Below are 23,556 nucleotides of genomic sequence, written 5' to 3' on the forward strand. Positions count from 1 at the left end.
AATCCGTGGCCCTGCCCTGCCTCCTCCTGCCCCGGACGGCCACAGACGGCCCGACCTCTGCCCGGGCTCAGCCCGGCGCCGCCCGCGCGCGTCCCGCGACGCGGAGGGAGCCTCGAATGATGTAGCGCCTCCGGGCGCGCTTTCCGCCGGAAGTGGGCGGGCCAAAGCGGAATGCTGGGGGCTGTAGTCTCCCCCTACAGCGGCCTCTGGAAACGGAAGGCGGCGGGGGAGACAAACAGCAACGGAGGAATGGAGCCAACAAGCTCTGCACAGGAGCCCAGGAGCCCAGGTAGGTGCTGCGCGATGCTGCCAAACTCTGATTGCAAGCGAGGACCCCCCGCTCCACCGAGGGAGCCTCGGAGGATGTAGCGCCTCCGGGCGCGCTTTCCGCCGGAAGTGGGCGGGCCAAATCGGAATGCTGGGGGCTGTAGTCTCCCCCTACAGCGGCCTCTGGAAACGGAAGGTGGCGGGGGAGACAAACAGCAACGGAGGAATGGAGCCAACAAGCTCTGCACAGGAGCCCAGGAGCCCAGGTAGGTGCTGCGCGATGCTGGCAAACTCTGATTGCAAGGGAGGACCCCCCGCTCCACCGAGGGAGCCTCGGATGATGTAGCGCCTCCGGGCGCGCTTTCCGCCGGAAGTGGGCGGGCCAAAGCGGAATGCTGGGGGCTGTAGTCTCCCCCTACAGCGGCCTCTGGAAACGGAAGGCGGTGGGGGAGACAAACAGCAACGGAGGAATGGAGCCAACAAGCTCTGCACAGGAGCCCAGGAGCCCAGGTAGGTGCTGCGTGAGGCTGCCAAACTCTGATTGCAAGCGAGGACCCCCGCTCCACCGAGGGAGCCTCGGATGATGTAGCGCCTCCGGGCGTGCTTTCCGCCGGAAGTGGGCGGGCCAAAGCGGAATGCTGGAGGCTGTAGTCTCCCCCTACAGCGGCCTCTGGAAACGGAAGGCGGCGGGGGAGACAAACAGCAACGGAGGAATGGAGCCAACAAGCTCTGCACAGGAGCCCAGAGCCCAGGTAGGTGCTGCGTGATGCTGCCAAACTCTGATTGCAAGCGAGGACCCCCCGCTCCATCGAGGGAGCCTCGGATGATGTAGCGCCTCCGGGCGCGCTTTCCGCTGGAAGTGGGTGGGCTAAAGCGGAATGCTGGGGGCTGTAGTCTCCCCCTACAGCGGCCTCTGGAAATGGAAGGCGGCGGGGGAGACAAACAGCAACGGTGGAATGGAGCCAACAAGCTCTGCACAGGAGCCCAGGAGCCCAGGTAGGTGCTGCGTGATGCTGTCAAACTCTGATTGCAAGCGAGGACCCCCCGCTCCACCGAGGGAGCCTTGGATGATGTAGCGCCTCCGGGCGCGCTTTCCGCCGGAAGTGGGCGGGCCAAAGCAGAATGCTGGAGGCTGTAGTCTCCCCCTACAGCGGCCTCTGGAAACGGAAGGCGGCGGGGGAGACAAACAGCAACGGAGGAATGGAGCCAACAAGCTCTGCACAGGAGCCCAGGAGCCCAGGTAGGTGCTGCGTGATGCTGCCAAACTCTGATTGCAAGCGAGGACCCTCCCAGGTGCATTCTGTGATTCTGGTCAAATCACTTAGTCTCCCCATGTCTACAACCAAAATGAATTTGTTCTTGTGTGATGTAACCAATGCTCATGTAAAGCACTCCAATACCTGACAAGTCTGCACTATATAACACTGCAAAAGCACAAAATAATAAGTGTTTTGCACACTTCTGTCATTGGGCTATATTTGGGCTACATCTGGGTGATTTTGGGCTACATTTGGGCTCTTTTGTCTCCGGTGGCCATCTTGGGAGATTTATTTGTTATGAAGTTTCCTAATTTCCTCATGTACTGCAGTATCCTCAGTAGGAAATGCTTTCAGTTTTTTACTTTGATTCCATCATGAAGGTATTCAGATATGTCACACATTTGCCATAAATTCTGAATGTTAGCACTCTAGTTGCTCATTAGATCACTGTAGTAAAACTACTGTTCACCATGGAAGTCTGCTCCTGGTATTAAAAGTGCATGTTTCAGTCTGCATGTCAGAATTTTTTAATGAAATAGAAGAGGGTTTGAGAAGTCACTCAAAATGTGCCCTCATTTTCTTTCTTCAGCATTAATCATAATTTCTATGGCAAAATGAACCCCCTCATTGTGTTCCTTTTTAAATTAAATGTTTTAAGTGTTACCAGTTTATTCCAATCAAGATGGCTTCAGGTGTGCCATACTTTTGTCATAATGAAGACAGTAAGTGCTCTAGTTGTTTTTAAGAACACTCTGGGACATTCTGTCATTGGGCTATACTTGGGCTACATCTGGGTGATATTTGGGCTACATTTGGGCTCTTTTGTCTCTGGTGGCCATCTTGGGAGACTTATTTGTTATGAAGTTTCCTAATTTTCTCATTTACTGCAGTCTCCTCAGTAGGAAATACTTTCAGTTTTTTACTTTGATTCTATCAAGAAGGCATTCAGATGTGACACACATTTGCCATAAATTCTGAATGTTAGCATTCTTTTTGCTCATTAGATCACTGTAGTAGAGCTACTGCTCACCAGGGAAAACTGCTGCTGGTATTGAAAGTGCATGTTTCAGTCTGCATTTCAGAATTTTTAATGAAATAGAAGAGGATTTGAGAAGTCACTCAAAATGTGCCCTCATTTTTCTTTCTGCAGCACAAATCATACTTTTTATGGAAAAATGAACCCCCTCATTTTGTTCCTTTTTAAATTAAATGTTTTAAGAGTTACCACTTTAATCCAAGCAAGATGGCTTCAGGTGTGCCATACGTTTATCATAAGTAGGACTGTTAGCGCTCTAGTTGTTCTTTGGAACACTCTGGGAAGCTGCAGTAGAACACAAAGGAATCAACTGACAGTCTCTGCCCTTGTTGGATGTACATGTTTTACTGAGAATGTCAGACTTCATTCTCACATGACTGAGAAAGCTAATGTGAATTTACAGAAAATAAGCTCTCAGTTTAAACCTCTGTGGGAAAAGCATGAGAAAATATTTTTCTCTCAATCATGATATCCCAGCAGAAGGCTTTTTCACATGGTGAAATCACCTTAGAACATACCACAATTCCTAAAATGAGTATGGTACCATCAACAAATGATTTATAATGTAACTAAGGTCTTAAAACCTTCTATTAACTGCAATGCTTTTTAATGAGGTGCTATCATGTATATTGGTCCCAAGATGGCTGCCAACACTTCTTGGATGAAGTGCTGACTGCCAATCAGATCTCAGGATGAGATGTGTGGTTAGGCTCCGCCCACATATGTATATGATTTTACTTTTGATTTTCTCAGGAACTACTGAACAGATTGACACTAGACCTGCAAAAGGCACTTCCCTGACCTGAGGACTACCTCTCTGCCAAATTTCAAGTAATTCTGTTCAGCCGTTCGGGCTGTACCTTCGACTAAAGGTCTATGGAAAAATGCATGGGGAAAATGCGTTTTGGAACCCCCCTTTTTTCTCGGCCCCCGCTAGACAAATCACCCCGAGACTTTCAGGGTAGGAGCGGAGCAGAGCGCCCCACCTATTTTGAAAATTTTGCGAGGATTCGTCAACCGGCGCCAAAGTTATTCCAAATAGAATGTTGCAGATTTCCTATGGAAACACGGTCCTAACTATAACTATCTACTGGCGACCGCCAGTAGATAATATATATATATATATATATATATATATATATATATATATATATATATATATATATACCAACTGTGTCTGTGTTAAATCGATTTGATACATGTTTCCCCAACAACTTGTAAAAGACCGTCAGAGCATTTTTCTTTCTCCCCATCTGTTTGGTACACTGTTCTCTGTTCCTTACACATTTCCCATTGATTAAGAAACTGTATTTATATTTTCAGACCTTTACAATACAAGGAGCTCATATCATTGATGGAGATATAGCTACGACTAATGGGATTCTGCACATCATTGATAAGGTATTTTTTTGCATTTTGAAAATGATATGGTTGTTTGCTTTTTTGTAACCAAATATGATTGATCCATGCTGATAATGCACAAATTCTGTACTGCCCATGGATATCGGCTCACAAATATATCAGGGATAGAAGTGACATTGCACACTATCACGACTATGTGACTCCGGAAAACATCAGACCCTTAACACGTAAACATCCTCCTGAGGATTATCTAGGGAGCAAGGCAGGGAGTATGAACTACAGAAAATGCACAGAAATCTTCGATCTCTGTTCACCATCGGTTCCGGCCGCTGCCTTCAATACCCCCAAGATATCGGAGATCGCATTGGAGGCGGCCATGGCAAACCAGGGGTCCTCTAGCCAACACTTTTTGAGGACGGATTCTTCATGGGTCCCTTCAGTGTAGAGATATATTGAATTTTTCAGTTTTTTCTTTGTTTTTGGTTAAAAAAAATGACATTTTAAAAACGAAGGGGCATATTTACAAGTGCTTTATCTCCGCTTTTTTGGCTTACAAAGCCAAAAAAGCGGAGATAAAACCAGCGCTCTATTTACAAGAGGGTGTTAACATGCATCATCGCATGTTAGCACCCTTTATCCCAACGCCTCCCTTTGCATCTCTAATGAGATGCAAAGTGGGCGTTACTGGGCGTACCCCAGATGGACAACCTTGTAAATATCGCTGATTTTTACATCGCGATATTTACAAGGCTGCCCACATGATTTTAGCACACATTAGATTTTGGCGAAAACGGCTGTTTTCGCCAAAATCTAAAGTCTGCTAAAATCCGGACTTAGCTATCCCTAACATAGGGGGTTGATTATGCTGATACGACCCTGTGGGTCGTATCAGCAAGGTTATCCCCCTTTTGCAGGGAACATCGCTGGAAATCCAGAGATGTTCCCTGCAAAACGGCGATAATCTTGCTATCGCTGGAATTTTTATCGCCCTGGAGTAACGTGTTGTTAATAACGCACTACCAGGGCGATAAATGCCAGAGATAGCCTGCGATAATATAATTATCGATAAGCATGGCCAGCGGTGATTATCGCTGGCCGTTGTTAATATGCCCCAAAATGTGTCTTACTGAAATGAAGAAATATTTAGATGCCACAATTCATGAGGTCCTCACATCAAATTATGAGTAGATCTAGGTGAAAAATGAATTCCACACCATGGGTTGCGGTAATTATCAGTAAAAACATCTGAGGAATCACATTTAGAGGCTTTTTACCATTAGATTTTGAAGATGTCAGAATTAAACACTACTAACTCTAAGTTGCTGGAAAATGCTAAGGAAATGTTTGCATGTAGAGCAACAGTAAGTCAATGTAAACAGACCTGATGCAAGGGTCCTTTGAGAGGGCTTTGAAAACATGTAAGGTGGTCAAACGGTGGGCACTGGTCCACAAGGCAGCAAGGGTGCAGTGAATGGCATCAGGATGTTCACCGGTCCTCATATCAGCTCACATTTTTAGGGTATACAAAATAATATAAACATAAACATGTAAGACACTGATGGTACTACTGCATGCATTTTTGGAACAATGTGAATCTGTATTACATATAATAGTGGCACAGCAAATTTACTTTAAGTGATATATAACTCTGATCTGAAATACAATATAATGCATGGTTAGCGCTGACAAGGATTGGCAATATGTGGCTTAGTGACGAGAAACATCACTGCGGGTCATTTTGACCTGCAAATATGAGGAGAGATAGCCTAAGGGGCTGATTATGAATTTGGCGGTGCAGGAGCGGGGCTGCACGCCACCACCCGGCTCCTGCACTGCCAAAGTCGACCGCCATCAGTTTAGGAGTTTTCTCTGGATCTGGCAGGCAGTCCTTTGGCATTCTCACGATGGTGCCTTTGAAAACTTATTAAGGTTGTCTTAAGATAATTTGATAATTTTGTTTCATTAAATTTCATGAAATCATTGCTCAGTTACAAACACATAGCATAGAACAGGAACAGCAAAAAATATTTTAATAATAATAAGATGACACAAGTCCTGTTAAAGTAGGTAGCTCTATAAAGAGCTATTCAAATGGTAATTAGCAAACCAATAACGCATGAAAACAAGGTTCGTGCATTGCTATGCTTGCATGTGTTAGGCCAGTAAAGCCAAACCTGTTGGCTTTGCCAATACTGGCTGTAACAGGTGGCAATATTTCGATTTATTTCTACACACCTTTTTACAAGCTGAAAGAGGGATTCACTGGAATAGTTGTTGTAGTTTTCATTATACAAAAATGACACAATCCCTCACTCACACAAGCTGATATGCTTCATCATAGCAAACACAAGGAGATGATGGACGGAGTGCTGAAACTTTTCAGACACTCACCCCCAGTCACAGATCTGGGTTGAATCAATCATCATTCTTTAGCTCACTAATCCAGCGCGAACGCTATTCATGCAGCGCTTGTTTTGGGGCAGCGTTTGTTTTTAACCACTCGTTTTTAACATTTCCTTAGGAATACTTTTTTATTATTATTTTGGGTCCTACCTGCTTGGCCACGCATACCCCCACCTCTGCCATCATACCTGCACGATAATTGGGCTATTTTCACCGCGTTTTGCGGATCCTTCGCCCCTGACTCGTGGCGGCCATCTTGGGTGAGTCGGTCCCAGCGCACCAGCAAGTCCTCTCTCCACTTTGGTTGGAGACTATTTAGGCAGACCTGATTGGGCAGCGCGCACTAATCCAGCGCGAACGCTATTCATGCAGCGCTTGTTTTGGGGCAGCGTTTGTTTTTAACCACTCGTTTTTAACATTTCCTTAGGAATACTTTTTTATTATTATTTTGGGTCCTACCTGCTTGGCCACGCATACCCCCACCTCTGCCATCATACCTGCACGATAATTGGGCTATTTTCACCGCGTTTTGCGGATCCTTCGCCCCTGACTCGTGGCGGCCATCTTGGGTGAGTCGGTCCCAGCGCGCCAGCAAGTCCTCTCTCCACTTTGGTTGGAGACTATTTAGGCAGACCTGATTGGGCAGCGCGCACTAATCCAGCGCGAACGCTATTCATGCAGCGCTTGTTTTGGGGCAGCGTTTGTTTTTAACCACTCGTTTTTAACATTTCCTTAGGAATACTTTTTTATTATTATTTTGGGTCCTACCTGCTTGGCCACGCATACCCCCACCTCTGCCATCATACGTGCACGATAATTGGGCTATTTTCACCGCGTTTTGCGGATCCTTCGCCCCTGACTCGTGGCGGCCATCTTGGGTGAGTCGGTCCCAGCGCGCCAGCAAGTCCTCTCTCCACTTTGGTTGGAGACTATCTAGGCAGCCATGCTTACGCGTAGCGGTCATGCGCAGCGGTCACGCCGGACTGACGCCGGAGTTACGCCAGAGTTCAGCCCGTCTGTGCCCGTCCGGGCACGGACGGGCTTAGGGCTGGCCGCTATGCTTGTTCCTGGGGAGCCGGGCCACACTCGTATTGGGTACAGGAGGGAAGAACTTATGTCCTGGCGGCTCACGAATCTCGCACCTTGTAGGTACGCCAATGAGGGTGATCTACCGTTCCTGCCTTGTGGGACATGTAGTGGGGGACGGTGTATGTCCGATGACAATTCTATGCTTTCTATAGCCTTGTTGAATTGCCGGTCTGTACCTAGTCATGCCACAGAAATTAATTCTTTGATTTTGGACCATAAGTTAGATGTGTTATTCTTAACCGAGACTTGGATCTCTTCCTGCTCGGGCCCTGACATAGTTACAGCTCTCCCTTTTGGTTTCCTAATGGCACATTTGGATAGGCCTGTGGGGAGGGGAGGAGGGATTGCCATCATTTATAGGGACTCATTAGTCTGTAAGGTGCAGGATGGAGGGATGAGTGACTGTGAGAGCGGTCAGTTCTCTCTTCGACTTTCACCCACGGCGTCTCTGACAGGCTTTTTGATCTATCATCCCCCTGGGCCCATGGGAAATTTTCTTAATTCCTTTTTGGAATCAGCTGCCCTTCTTGCCTCTTCCACTGGCAATTTCATCGCCTTGGGAGATTTTAACATCCACTTTGATGACCCTCACAACTCCTTGGGAGTAGATTTACTAAGTGATCTTCAAGTTTTGGGGATTAACTTGGTTAATTTCGGTGCCACTCACAGGAAGGGCCACTTGTTGGATCCGATATTTTCGAACTCGGCCTGCCTTAAAGCTTTTCCAGCGCTGGCCCTGTCTTGGACTGACCACTTTTTGGTGTCTGCCCAGTGGCAGCTTGATATCCCAGTTACATCTGTTCCCAGGGTATACAAGGTGGAAAGAGCCTGGTCAAGACTTTCAGTTGATACCTGGGCGGCCCATCTGGAGGCGTCTCGGCCCCCCCTCGGGTCCAATCCATTAGTCGCCGATGAGAGGCTAAACATCTGGCTGACCAACTCGCTTGATGTTCTCCTCCCCAAGAAGAAACAACTTTCTATGGGTAAAAGAGTGGGTTCGGCGCCCTGGTATACATCAGAGTTGAGAACTTTGAGAAGGGGCTGCAAGAGATTGGAACGGTCTTGGAGAAAAGACTGGAGTGAAGCAACCCGGAGAGAATATCGGGCGGCTCTTAGCACGTACAAATCAGCTATTCGGGTAGCTAAATCTGTATTCTTTGAGGAGAGAATAGGCTCGGCGGCCAACTCCTCAAAAGAGTCGTTCAGGGTCATTAAAGAACTCCTAAAAGCTCCCGAACCTCAAGTCTTCCACGCTGACCCTCTTGAGAAATGTTCCGAACTTGCCTCCTTCTTTAAAACCAAAGTTGATAACATTCTATTATCACTCCCTCGGTTGAGCGTGGAGAATTCCTCTGATAGTATGTTTGAGTCTCTGTCCAGGGTGCGGACAGCGGAGCTGGCCTCTTTCGGCCCTGTCAGTGTGGAAGAAGTTCTCACAGTCCTGACGACCATGAAAAGTGGCTCACCTAAAGATCCGGCACCAATGAAATATCTTAAACAGGTAGCCTCCACCATCGGCGGTCCAGCGACGGATCTTATAAATTTATCTTTTGCCCATGGAGTGGTGCCCCCGAGTTGGAAGGGAGCTGTTGTCAAGGCTCTCTTGAAGAAGCCTAACTTGGATCCTGCAGACCTTGCCAGCTTTAGGCCTATCTCGCTGCTCCCTGGCATTAGCAAGGTAGCGGAGAAACTGGTGAATCGGCGCCTTTCGGGCTTCCTGGAGTCCAATTCCCTTCTGGGTGATTCTCAAACAGGTTTTCGCCCCGGTCAGGGGACCGATACTGCCCTGCTGGCAGTCGTGGAGAATGCCAGGAGCATTTTGGATACAGGGGGATCAGTGGCAGTGATCCTCCTCGACCTCAGTGCGGCATTTGACACTGTGGACCATCAAGTGCTTCTCCAACGACTGTCGGGGGTGGGGGTCTCCGGGCTGGCCCTGAAGTGGTTCTCTTCCTTTTTGGCTGGCCGTACGTTTGAGGTGTGGGAAGGCCATATGAAATCTTCATCGGTTCCTCTCCAGTGTGGTGTGCCACAGGGCTCTTCGTTGAGCCCTACTTTATTTAACATTTATATGGCCCCCCTGGAGAATGAGATACTGCCCCTGGGTGTCAAGATTATCAGCTATGCTGATGATACTCAGCTGGTGGTAGGCCTTCCCCAGTCATCTTACCATCCCGATCAGCTGCATACGTGTCTGGATAAGATCTACACGTGGATGTGTAGCTCAGCCCTCAAGCTTAACGGCTCCAAGACGGAATTGATGATATTGGGGAACTCCCCTCCTACCCTGTCTCCGGGTAGCTGGCCTAGTTGCCTGGGAGCGGCACCCACCCCCAGACAGGAGATCAAGAGTTTGGGGGTGTGGTTGGAGCAGGACCTTACCTTTAAGACTCACGCTAAAAAGACCGCAGGCGTGTGTTTTGGTCTGCTCCGTTCAGCCAGGAAGATTTTACCTCTCCTCCCAGTGGTCTCTAGGAGGTTACTTGTTCAGGGGCTTATCATCTCCCGGCTGGACTTTAGTAATGTGCTGTTTCTGGGGGCCCCAGAGTCCACCTTAAACAAATTACAGCAGGTGCAGAATGCGGCCGCGAGGCTCCTGATGGATCTCCCCAGGCGTCAGTCTGCTCGACCTGCGCTGAAGGCGTTGCACTGGCTTCCCGTCAGGGAGAGGGTGAAATTTAAGGCACTCTGCATGGCCCATAAAATCTTGCAGGGGAAAGGCCCTCCCATCCTATGGGATATGGTGCAACCTTATAAAGCCTCTCGCTCCCTTCGATCGGACCATCAACATCTGTTGCAGGTCACGAGAGTAAGGAAGGCAAGATCTGGGGGCAGAAGATTCTCCTTCAATGTGGCCACTTTGTGGAACTCCCTTCCACTTTATCTACGGTTGGAATCAAGTTTCTTGCGTTTCCGCAAGCTGTTAAAAACTCACCTGTTTCCTGCCTAACTTCTGGTGCCTCATGTTATGACGTCTCTTTCTGGATGAGCGCGGGGATGCCCAAGGGTAACCAGGCGCGTTATAAAACTCATTAATAATAATAATAATAATAATAACTTCACCACCTCAGTTCAGACCCAGCTATATGCAAATCAGGCTTGACCCTGTGCCTCATGGGAACAGTCCAGCCCGAACTGCCAAGCCAGGTCTTCACTGAACTGGAAACAAGCATCGTGGGACCAGTTTCGGGGTAACACCTTTCATCAGCCAGGCAAACTTGAATCCAGTGGCAAAGTGAGCAAGGGACCCCCCTCTGGGTATACCCTGCCCACTTAGGTGGAACAAAGCAAACACCAGGAGATGATGGACGGAGCGCTGAAACTTTTCAGACATTCACCCCTAGTCACAGATCTGGGTTGAATCCATCATTATTCTTTAGCTCACTTCGCCACCTCAGATCAGACCCAGCTATATGCAAATAAGTCTTGAACCTGTGCCTCATGGGAATGCTTCATCATAGGGCTGCTCCTCATCTTGAATGTAAAGCTAGGATGGGCACTCTTGAGGTTTTTTATTTCTTACCTAGATGGGTAGGTCTTAGAGAGGGTAAGTAGCAAGGGCCATGAACATTAAGGGGCCTATTAGGATGGGGGCCGGACTTTCGTCCACCCGCCACCCTAGCGCTGCTGGGACCGGCTGCCAGTGTTGGGGCGGTCCCGCACCGGCAATTGGCAATTGGCAATTGGCAATTGGCAATTGGGATGCCACCGCCACGGTGGCGGTGGCATCCCCCGTCCTCAACATTGTGCCGGGCGGTGCTCACAGCACTGCCCGCCACAATGCTGTTGAGGCACCTTGTGCATTTGCATTCACAACGTGGCAGGCACCACGCGGTGCCTGCCATGTTGTGCCTGTAAATGCAGGGGGGTACCATAGATACCCCCCATGTGCACCTCCCACCCCCCAACACCCTGGGGGCCCGCAACAAGCCCCTAACTGAGAAGACCGCATGCCTTTCCGTGGCGGCAACACTGCCACGGAAAGGCTGCTTCCCGCGACCATTGTAATATGGATAGCGGTGTCTGCTAGACCATATGCCACCATATGCAACCTTTTTTCGGAAAAGCGGCAGACAGTCTTCCCGTTTACCGCGGTACCCCCCGCCATCATAATATGGCGGGGGGAAATGGGATGCGGGTGGGGGATAATGTTGGCGGTGGCGATCCGCCCGACATACTAATAGACCCCTAAGATTGTGTACAGTCGGGTCTGCATGAATTTTTTTGACAATCCTACTTTCACAAGATTAAAAACAAACAGTGGTATTATGCTTCTATGTGTTTTACATGACATCATGAGTGTCTATAATTTATGCCACTTCTGGTGATTAGGCTTTCATCAGGACAATGGCCCTACAACTTTTCTATCTCCTAAACATTCCCTAGTAGTATTTTTCAGCATTAAAATAAATGGCGATTGAGAGTGATAAAATTCAGAGAGCTGCAAGATGCACTTTGCGTAGATACCTTTCCTCGTTTTAAGTACTTTTAAGATCTCCCTAGGCCTGGAAGAGGTTTGCCCTTGTTTTTGTTTATGAAAACCTTGCAATCTACTATAGCAAAGTGACCAGGCAAGAAGCAATATTTACATAAACATTTATTTATCGGATATTTTCATGTTTAGACCTATTTCTTTTTCTATATTGGTGGAAAAGTGAAAGTTTCGTAGTGATTTGTTAATGGGGTGCAAAGAGATTTAAAAAAGGAAGTGGTCAAAACAGCTATTTACATAAATGCATTTTCCATAGACATTTGAGTAGCACATAGAGCAACTACAGCTGGACAAAACTGAATTAAATTTGTGTGGATTATAGATTATGGTGTGTAGAGGATCCTTTGTGGGTTACAGACAAGTAAGAAATTTATTTTTAAGTTAGATGGCATAAAAACGTATTGATACCTCAGGCCTCTATATTTTCCTGAAATGTTGCATTATTTTCCAGAAGCGCCGCTGTGCATAGCAATGACAAGTTATCATGTGATTGGCTACTGATTTCCTTTACAAAGGTTAAAGGCAGCCATGTTATTTTTCTGTACAGTTTGCCTTCTGCATTACGCCTTTAGATACAGTTACGTATTAGGTTTGATTTTTTATCCTACCTATTACATTTTATTAAAGTGGAAATAGGTAGGAAAAAATATTTATAACTATCTATTTGTTTTAAAACAGTACTGAGGAAGTACAGTTGTACCTAAAATAAATTAAAAAATAAATAAAAATGTTAAAAAAGTAAAAATATGCTGCACTACAATATAGCCAAATATCGTGTACTGCTGTGAATTTTCTATTTTTAACCCATTTAAATGAGCAAAAGCTTACAGAGCACTGCGGTAATGCCTACAAATTACTGTCTGACTTACTTTTTTTTTTAAATGCCCAGTTCCCCCTATACTATTATACAAGTACATAGAAAATTATAAATACAGTTTTCTATATATTATCACTTTTATAAAGTGGTAATTGGTAGGGAACAACAATGCAACCTGCTACTTACCTGTATTGAAGCAACCAAACTGTGCTAAAACTACATGACTGCCTACATTACCTCTAACTCTTGCCTTCTCCATGCACTGCTTATACCATTTTATATTATCTCAGTTATACCATTTAAAATGATAGTATTTACAATACTAGTTATGACATTGCAACTCACATCTTTTATTAGAATATAGTGCATGGTAGAGAGGTGATTTATAGTTAATGTTATAGTTAATGTTATGAGTGTGAATACACTGTGCATGAAGGTGCATGAGTGATAATAAATTGAAGGTGTTGCGTAAATTCTACATTAAGGGTATAAGTAGAAATAATTTTTATGTGGTTTAATTTTGGGTTGTAGTTAAACAAAAAATATAGCTTTATGAATTTAAAGGTGGTGTGTGATATATATATAAATAGAAGGTAAAACTATACCTTTAGAATTTGTAATGTTTGTGTATTTTAAGTTTGGTTTGTATAGAGAATAAGTAAAGTTTTCATAACTATAACAACGGTTTAACCTTTGTTTTTTTTTCTTCCCAAAAATATATATGTATGTTTACATCTGTTTTGGGGGTGACTTCCCCAAACACTCCCTATTTGAATACTCTAATTCTCCTTTACCTTTACCCTGCCCCTCTACCCAGCCCTGAACCCTAAAAATCCCTTTCCTTTCTTTTCTCCTACCCACCTCTGAACCAACCCGAAAAAACCCTTACCTCTCGTTACCTTTAACATTCAGGTACCATAAAATTCCCTTACCTCCCTTTATGTCTGCCTGCCCCAAAACCCTAACACCTTACCTTCCTTCACCTCTGCCGTCCACCATCCTTACACATTCCTTAACCCTTATCCCTTATCCATTCCTTAACCCTTTTCCATCATTTAAGCCTTAAATTCCTTTTTTTTCAATTGCATAATATTTATGGCATTTACAAAACAAATACCTTTGTGGTAAGGGTCTGTGTGGTAAAGTACCAAAAAAGGGTCTGCGTGGTACTTGCCTACTTACCTGCATGGTAACATCCTGCTGGGTAAAGACAGTAGGGTAAGGACTGCATACCCAAAATGTATTTTCCAGAGGGGTGTAGTAAAAAAAATAAACAAGCATTTGCAGTGCAACAGGTCTCGCATTAGTGAAAGGTTGAGCCTTGGCATTGCTAATAATAATGCAATACTAATCGCTCAATCTTAGATTAATGCGAGACCTTTTGTATTGCAAATTATTGTTTTTCTAATTCTTTATTTTTGAAGCAATTGCAGTACCCGTGCTTTAAAGCTAAAGCACTTGTGCTGCAATTGTAACAAAAGTAAAGAAATAGAAAAAAATGCCTGCGCTGCATTAATGTTCTCTATTTATTGGCTTTGGAAGCAATCATGGCAACCGCGCTTTAGCTTAAGATGTTTAAAGCTTAAGCACGGATGCTGCCATTGCTCCAAAAGTAAATAAATGAAAAAGAAATGATGGGCGCATGCTTATTTTTCCTATTTATTTAATTTTGTTACAATCGCTGCACCCACGCTTTAGGTTTAAACGTCGTAAGCTGAAGCACGGGTGCCGCAATTGTAACAAAAGTAAAGAAATAGAAAAAAAGGCATGCAGTCACATTTTTTTTCTATTTATTTACTTTGTAAGCAATAGCGGCACCCACACTTAAGATGTTTAAAGCTAAAGCACGGGTACCACCATTGCTACAAATGTAAACAAATAGGAAAAGAAAGGCGAGGACGCCATTATTAAAGCTGAGGTGTGTTGCGCTGGTTAAAAAAAATAAAAACGTTGGGGGTGAGCGTGTCCTGCCTGCTGTTGCTGGCAGGAGAATGTGATTTAAGAAAATAGTGCTCAGAGACTGTAATTATAGCATCTACAGTAACAACACATGTAACAGGGGCAGTCTTCATGGTAGTTTACAACAAGAGAAAAGGCAATACTAAGGAGGGACTACTAAACCTATTGACTAATAACAAGCTACCATTTACAAAGGACAGTAACAGGAGCCAATTAAAAAAGTTGGGCGGAAAATGGACGGAGCTTAATACCCATATCCTGACTACAGCTGCTTAGGCGAGACCTAAAAATGGTAAGACGTCACTTAGGCATAGCACAAAACTAGAGAACTGTTCCAAGACTCATGCTTGGCTCAGCAGGTGCTAAAGAAAATCTCTTTGGGTTTGTCAGCCACAAGCTTTAGATCTGCCATCTGGATTCATGGCACCTCACAGATGCTAGTAAATCACAAGTCAAGTGTATATATTTACTACTCTCCTGCGCTCGAAACTGAAATATAGACATGCAGGTGCTCATCCTCCCAGAGTTCCTGTTTGCTACTGAGAAGTGGCAGTATTCCCTCATTAAAAATATTGCAAGTCTGTTGCCAAATGCTGACACTCCCCCTTATAAATTGAAGAAGTGCCAGCACTTGGTACCTGCCAATGTAAAGCACTGCTCCTCTCCAGTCTTTCATTCTTCAGTCTTCAAACTATGTTAAAATGTTTCAGTGATCTTCAGTATTGCAGATTATTTCTTCACATGTTACCCCTCTCATACTTCTGCACTAATGGCTGTCCCAAATTGCACAGTTTGCGAGGACAGTGATGGAAAGGGATTTCTATATGCGTGCACTTAAAATAATTTTTTAAAACATTTTGATAAAGTAAATGTTAGCATGGATCTTTTATAAGCTGTATCCAAAAGCAGCATCTATGCAAGTTTTGTTCCTATGTATTGTGGTGCATTTTTTTAAATTATTGTTCACTATTAATATGCCATTCTAATGAAGAGATGTATTTTGTTTTGGCCCAGGTCTTGGCTCCCGTGAAATTTGTGAATTCCGCGTTGCCCGATCTGCTGACCCAATTAGGCCAGATGCCTGATTATTCCATTTTCCGGGGTTACATCATTGTAAGAAGCCTTGTGTTTTGTCCAATCTTTCTTTTTCATTAATGATAATGTAATGGAAAGAGTGCTGTCAAACATATTCTCTTCTTTCTTACAATCCTAGCAATACAATTTGGCAAAAGAAATTGAAGCATCTGAAGCTTACACCATATTTGCTCCAAACAATGATGCAGTTGAGAAATACAGTCGTGAAAAGGGAACAGCAACTTTGGTATGTGTTTCTAAGTTTGTCTCTTTGGTTTAGTTATATTGTCACAATTATAGTGAAAAACAGGACAGCTTGCAGATATGTCTTCAATATTATGCAGACCATAATGGGATGTGACATGTAAGTAGATAGAATCCAATTTCAATAGGTGCTGGAACAATTTGAAGACTGAGGGTGCTTCAATCAATGTTGCATCATTAAGGTCATAGGGATTCTGCAAAAACCAGGCATCACCTAAAGAAAAGGTGTCACAAATGAGCCACATCCATTTAGCAGTAGAGCGGTAACAGTGTAGTATATAGCTGGTGTTGCATTTCAGAGCTTTCGGTCACAAATGTATTATTAAAGCATAGTTTGGTATCCCACTGTTATTTAAAGGCAGCACATTTTCCATTGAAATGATCACTAAATTTGTACAAACAGACAATTTTACTGATTACATAGCGCACAAACAGTAATATGTGGAAATTGGGCGGCAGCGAATATTTGTCATGTGCACATCACCATCTAAGGTGTCTTGATCTGTTGTGATCCTATTAAAATCTTTATTTCCATCACACTCACTTCAGAATTAGAAAAAGTGCCATATTTGTGCTGTCCTACTTGTTAACTATTTTTTAATATGTGCATAGTTTATAGGAATTTAAATGTTGATGTGTGTTGGAAGAAAACAACAACATAGAGTTTTTCCTTTCACACAAGATTGTCACATAGTTCAGTTTGCAAAATCTTCACTGTTAGACCTGGCACCATTGGCGTGGGTCTCCCTTCCATTTTTTGCCTTCGCCTCCTGTGTTTTGCTGTGTGTTGGACTCCGTTTTGCTGGCCTAGATGCTTTGTATACTTTGTACAGTGCAAGTGTTCCCTATGTAAATTGTTGTTATGGATTAGTGATTCCATGATTGGCATATTTGATATACTTGTCAGACCCTAGTATAGCGCACTGTGTGTGCCCAGGGCCTGTAAATCAAATGCTGCTAGTGGGCTGCAGCACTGATTGTGCCACCCACAGAAGCAGCCTGTAAAATATAACTGTGGCCTGCCATTGCAGAGCCTGTGTGCAGTCTGGACTGCCATGTCGACTTGGCAAGTGCACACCAGCCAGTCCCTAAATCTTCCCTTTTCTACATATTAGTCACCCCTAAGGCAGGCCCAAGGTACCCCTGTGGGCAGGGTGTATTGTATGTGAAAGGTAGGACATGCCCTGAGTGTGTGGCATATCCTGAAAGTGAAATACTGCCAATTTCCTTTTTCTCTATTGCAAGGCTACCTGTTCAATAGGACAGAATGAGGAGTTTGTTTATAACATATTTTAAACATAACTGGCCCTGAGAACAAGGTAGAAAAATAAGTTTAGTATGTCTGAACTCAGAATGTTAAAATGCATCTTTTAGTGAGGGTGATTTTAACAATCTGAGTTTGAAAATACCACCACTTTTAGAAAGTAGGTATTGTCTTGCCCAACCATCCAGTGTGCCTCTGCTAGGTTTGTTATTTGCATGTTTGGCTTTTGGATGACAGGGTCTGGAGAGGGGCACTGGCTCCAGAAGTCTGATGAGTCAGGGCTGGACTGAATAGACTTGGGCGGCATTTAGAGTAGGGGGAGGAGATTTCCTTTCATCTGCATGGGCCTGGTCTGCCTTCAATAATGCTGTCTCCAACTCCTGCCAGGAAGCTGTACCAGTGAGGACAGAACTGGTTTTGGCTGGGTACAGACACTCTATGCCAACTAGAGACCTCCATTTCTAACATTCACAATTTGCACGAAGAGAAAGAAAAGTAAACACCAGTCTCCATGATAAAAGAATAAGCAGCAATTTGTTAAATACTATATTAGTTAGCAGACTAGACTAACATTTGACATGTGTCTTTGAATGCACTGCAAATGTGGCAAAATAAATACAAAATTTAAAGTAATCTTTATTGCTCATTCATCTTCTGGGAATCCAGCATGGATTTTGGGCATGCTGCAATACCTCAGCACCCCTGCTTCATGCTCCTATGGCGATGGTACCAGATCAAAGTTTTTTCTACCTCTATTTTGATGTGGGGAAAAATAGAACATATGGCATTGTAGGTGTTTTAACACTTTATAGCATTAGGCATTTCCAGAGAAGGGTACCTCTGCCTAGATTCTGACAGCAACAAGGCTATTTACCACACTCACTATGCCAACAGTAAACCTACTTACACCTCCTTATTTGCATTAAGGTTTTTGTCACAATTCTGATCCAACACTTGATCTTTACGTTAAGCTAATACCCCACAGCTAATACCCTGCAGTTTGACTGGACATGTGTTACCCTGAATTTTCTACTTGCTTGAAGCCCCTCTGGCTAAGGTTGTATCCCTTCCCTAACCTGGATGTTGGTGAAACGTCTGGGCACACAACGTGGCAATGTCTTCTTCACTAACCAGGAACATAAAGCGTACACTATGGTACGTCTACACAGTGAGACACCAGTGGTGATGAAGGTACACATATGGCAATCTTGTCTATAGTCCTCGAAGCAGGAACAACAATCATGCCCTAAAGTGTCTTCCTGTCAGCCGCCTAGACACTGCAGCTCGTGTTAGCTTCTTTGTTGCACTATACGCAACTGTCTCCTGTCCTTGCAGTTATGAAATTCACTTTCTTCTTTAAAACATGAACATACTTCTCTATAGCAATTTGGCAGATTTTGAATTAATTCCCATAAAATGAAACCTCCCCCTGGCTATTTTATCTCCCAAATTTCAGTTGGTTCAGTCAGGTGGCTGTGGATGCGTGGTTAGAATATGGCTGAAGGATCTCTCCATATTGACCTTTCATAATCTTTTGTAATATCTTGATATTTCTGTTTACGGGTAAAATAGCTAAAATAGAAATCATAGTAACAATATTAAATGAAAGAAGACAAATTATTAAAAAGCCTCCTCGTCCATTTTGTGTTATATAAAATCAGAAACGTTCACAATTGTTGAAGAGTGGTAACTGCTTCACAGCATTGAAACAAATGAGGTGTGTGGGCCAGAAGAAAAAGATGTGACACGTCTTCAGAGATGGTGATAGAGCGAGGTGGCAGATATAAAAGTGGGTGAGTAGACAGGATAGGGTTGAGTGGAATGGACAGGTAATGCGAAAGAGGGGAGCAGAGTAACGGGACAATAGCTGTTTCGCAATTTAAGGAATTTTATGACTTTCTGTTGAAAATGCAGCCATATGCAGCACTGTATTCTGATTGCTTAATAATTTCCTCGCTGCCTCTGAAAGAAAAAAGTCAAAATTCCATATATTAACAAATAAAGCTCCTCCTCTGCTGACTTCTCTCTAAATGGTAGAGAAACGTAGAGGAAAGAGAGTGGGGAGTGGTGAAGAAATAGCAAAGTGTTTGGCAGAGGGCTTCTACCAGAAGGAAAGCCATTGTGTGTGACGAGGATACTTTTTATAGAATCAAGTGCGATTTATTCGAATTTTTTTTTACTCCTCATTTTACATCTGAAAGACTCATAGTGGTTTGGTTAAATGACACAGCCAGCGTCATCGATTCCCCTATTTATTGCTAGAGGCAAGGTTTCTAGCCGTACTGCGCCATTAAAAACAGAACCCACTGCTTCCTTAACAATTTATCTGGAATGAGCGTTTGGAGATTATTTCTTAGGACCCTAATATCCCAACTTCTTTCCCAGAAATGTGGTTATTGATGTCATAATCATTAGGCCAGATTTTCCTTGTCCCACTGTTTCTACTATCCAAAACTAATAATCTTCCCTGGACATCCCATAGCTCCCAAAACTTTACTCTTTTAACTGATGCCGATTTACATTCTAAGGCTCTAATTCTCTGGACAGATTATGCAGATTCAGAACTAGTAGGGGGGGAACACCCATTTTAGGCATATCTCCCTTTTCACCAGCAGTATTAGTACAAACAACAAAATGTTTTGCTTTTTAAACAACTTCACCGGTTTATCACTCCCATCAATAACCCCAAATATTGCCATTGCTAGGCTTACCTTAATGCCTTTGTCTATGACCTTGTTATCATTCACCTTCTTCTTACCAAAGTTAGGGCTCTTTCTCACCTCCTGTCTACCCAACTTGGACAGCCTCTTGGGTGTCCAATATGCTCTGTGTACTGTGAAAAGATGGTTTCTCCTAAGGGGTGCAGGCTTTATAGTTGACCAAAAAGTAGCCATAGATACTTGCCATAACTCTTCTGTCTATATATCCGGCAGGTCCCTCTTCCAGATCTCTCCCATCTCAGAGTAGGGTTCTTCTCCTGCTTCTACCAACATATCAGACCATTTTGCAATTTCCTTTGCTTGAGGGGGTTTCAGTAGCTGCTTTATCTCATACTCTGTACTCCCTCCCCCCACTTTCTACAGTTCTCTTGTCCAACTTGTTAATTGATAATATTTTAACTTTGAAAGGCATCCTGCTGTTAGTTCATCCAAAATGTCCCATGAAACAAAGGATCTTCTGTGCAGAATTTGACCCCAGTTACTTACACCAGCTTCAGTCAGGGGAGCTGCCAGTTTATCAAACAAGCATGTAGGAGTACCTAGGGAGTCCCAAATTGGAGTTGAAGAACAATAATACTGTATTCCCAAAGACCCCCTTGGTTTGTAACAAGTCTTACATGAGGCCTTCAAAGCCTTCAGCATTACCTTTTTAAATTACTTGGGATGGCCAAATCTGTACAGAAAAAAAGTTGTCATACTCAGCATGTTCTCTTGTTAAGGCCTTAAAAGTGGGCAGTAAAGTTCCTTTTCTAGAAGAGATCTAAAGGTTTCAAACTGAAAGGCTAAATAGTAGATAAGAGGTCTGGACTTTCTATGCCCCATGTATCTTCCTCCGAGGGATCATCTTCCAGGCAATCCTTACTCCTTTATATGACCAGATGAAACTACCAAAATCAACTTGTAGTTTCTTGATGGCATCTAGATTAAACTCTAAGGGAATTGCGTTGAAGATAAAAGCAAACTTTGGTAGTATAGACATTTTGGGAAGATTCGATCTTCCTAAAAGCGAGAGCGGGAGTTTGCTCCGTATCTTAAGTAGTCTTTTAGTTTCGGTCTTTACTTTATTAAAATTCATTTGGGCTGATTTATCGAGGTCCTTGTAAATGGATCACTAAGTATCTAATCTCCTGTTTAACTAAAGGGCTGGAGCACTGCATAATATCAGTTTTTTCGCTGTTTACAGAATAACCTGGCACATTCCCAAACTCCTCTAGGGTTTCTGAGATCTCTGAGCGGGACCTTTCAACATCATTTGTATATGTCATTAGATCATCCACATAAAGACCCACTTTTTTCTCCTAGCCTCCACATCTGAATTGATTGATACTTAAGTTTGATCTTATTTTATTTGCCAATGGTTCAATATACAGGTTAAAAAATAAAGGAGACAAGGGGCAACCCTGACGAGTCACTCTTTAAATTGTTATCGGCCCTGTTAGATTACCATTTACCAGAATTCTAGCTGTAGGATTTCTGTAACTAGCTAATATTTTCCAAGAAATTCTTCCCCAAATTGTGTTGTCTAATTGCTAAGTGTAAAAAGAGCCAGCTGACCCCATCAAAAGCTTTAGCAGCATCAAAAGTAAGGACCTTCAGGGGGATTTACTCTCCTACATCCAAGCCTATTGCTCCGATCAGCTCATGTGTCAAGTCATGTAGTTGTCTCCCTCTAATAAAACCCTTTTAATGAGCATGTATTAAGTTCCCTATAATCTTGTCCAGTTGTTTAGCTAGGATCTGAGTATAGATCTTGTTGTCACAGTTTAAGAAGGATATCGGTCTGTATGACTGTATAACTTAGGGTTCTTGTTTGGTTTTAAAATAATACTGATCGTAGCTTCCTCCCAGGATTGCGACAGCTCTTTTCCTTCTAAGAAGGCTGAGTTTATCATCTCCCTATACCACGATGCCAGTTTTTCTTTTAAAACCTTACATACTTCATTGGGAAGTTTATCTGGGCCAGCTGCCTTCTCTTTTTTCAGTTTATCCATTCCCAATCTTACTTCCTCCATACTTCTCTCTGAACAAAGGACTTCCCTTTCAATTGTGATCAAACTAGCAGTATTTATTTCTTCAAAATAATTTTGCAATTGTTCTCCAGTTGCTACTGTTTCCTCCTTACACAAGTTTTTTTAAATAAAGATTAATGGCCCTTTAAATTTCTTTTTTCTTCTGTACATCTTTAGCCTGTCTTGGCATCTAGGATTTCTACAATCATATTTCTAGAGGATTGTGTTTTGATTTTACATGCCAGCATCTTACTGCTGCCCTCCCCATATTCATAGTGAGATATCTCACTGGCCTTCCATTTTTTCCAGATTCCATCCTCCAAGAAGCTTGGCAACATGTTTTTTGCTTCCTGTAATTCAGCCTGTGTTTGGGCCTGGTCCTGAACATTTGGAGAGTTCTCTAATTCTCTTGAAAGCCTCACTATATTAAATTCCAGGTTTTCAAACTGGGTTTTCCGCTGCCTACTCCGGGTAATAGAGAGACTAATTAAGCTCCCCCTTATAAAAGCTTTATGGGTGTCCCAAACAATATGTAGCGGGGCAGAAAGACTTATTGACCTAGAAGAATTCATTAGCTTCTTTCTTTAAATTTTCACTAATTCCACCTCAAATCACAAGACTGGGTTTAGGGCCCATCTCTTCTTGATAGGGGATTGAGTCAGGCTTAGTTACAAACTTACGGCTGAATGATCTGATAAATGTTCTATTATATGATGCAATTTGGGACTTTATTTCCAATCCTACTACTTACTAGAAAAAAATCTATTCTCGAGGAAAGTTCATATTTTTATTTCTAAATGTAAATCTATTATAATTGCTGTTTCAGAAGCAGAATATTGAGTACAAAATATCGAGTTGCACAAATATCGAGTCATTAATATCGTGGGTCAGAAATATCGACAGCAAGAATATTGTGGTCAAGAATATCGATTTAAGGTAAGTAATATCGATTTAAAAAATATCGAAGTGTTTAATATCGTTTGCAAAAACATAGGGGTCTATTATAATGGCGGGCGGATCGCCACTGCCCATATGGCAGTGGCGATCCGCCCGCCATTATTCACCGCCCGCCTCCCATTACCCCTCTACCATATTAGGATAGTGGGGGGGGGGACCCCGGCGGATGGAAAGACCGTCTGCCAGTTTTCTGTCGGTCTAACAGGAGACCGGGCGGAAAATGGGATTGATATTGTGGCGGTGTCTGCAGGACACTGCCATCCATATCAAGATGCAGGCGGTGAAGTGCCTATCCATGGCGGCAACGGCATGCAGAGTCTGCATGTGGGGGTCCGTTGCAGGCACCCAGGGTGCTGGGGGGTGGGGGTGCACATGGGCATTTGCATGCACAACGTGGCAGGCACCACGCGGTGCCTGCCACGTTGTGCATGCAAATGCACAAATGCCTTTTTAACATTGCGGCGGGTGCTGCTGAAAGCACCGCCCGCCGCAATGTTAAAAATGAGGGATGCGCCCGCCAGTGTGGTGGGCGCATCCTATTTGGATTTGCGGGACCACCGTACACATAGCGGGCGGTCCCATTT

General features: G+C 43.8%; 1 protein-coding gene across 1 annotated transcript in view; it reads left to right on the forward strand.

The window, feature by feature from the left end:
• Positions 1 to 23,556, forward strand: part of LOC146855449 (stabilin-2-like) — a 1,111,419-nt gene that overhangs the window by 558,514 nt on the left and 529,349 nt on the right. Inside the window, exons 31-33 of the mRNA XM_085653245.1 lie at positions 3,886 to 3,963; positions 15,699 to 15,797; positions 15,898 to 16,005. Of these exons, the coding sequence (XP_085509371.1) occupies positions 3,886 to 3,963; positions 15,699 to 15,797; positions 15,898 to 16,005 (285 nt within the window). The remainder of the gene's footprint in view (positions 1 to 3,885; positions 3,964 to 15,698; positions 15,798 to 15,897; positions 16,006 to 23,556) is intronic.

This window comes from Triturus cristatus, chromosome 4_1 (genome assembly GCF_964204655.1).
Source record: "Triturus cristatus chromosome 4_1, aTriCri1.1, whole genome shotgun sequence".
Lineage (NCBI taxonomy): Eukaryota > Metazoa > Chordata > Amphibia > Caudata > Salamandridae > Triturus > Triturus cristatus.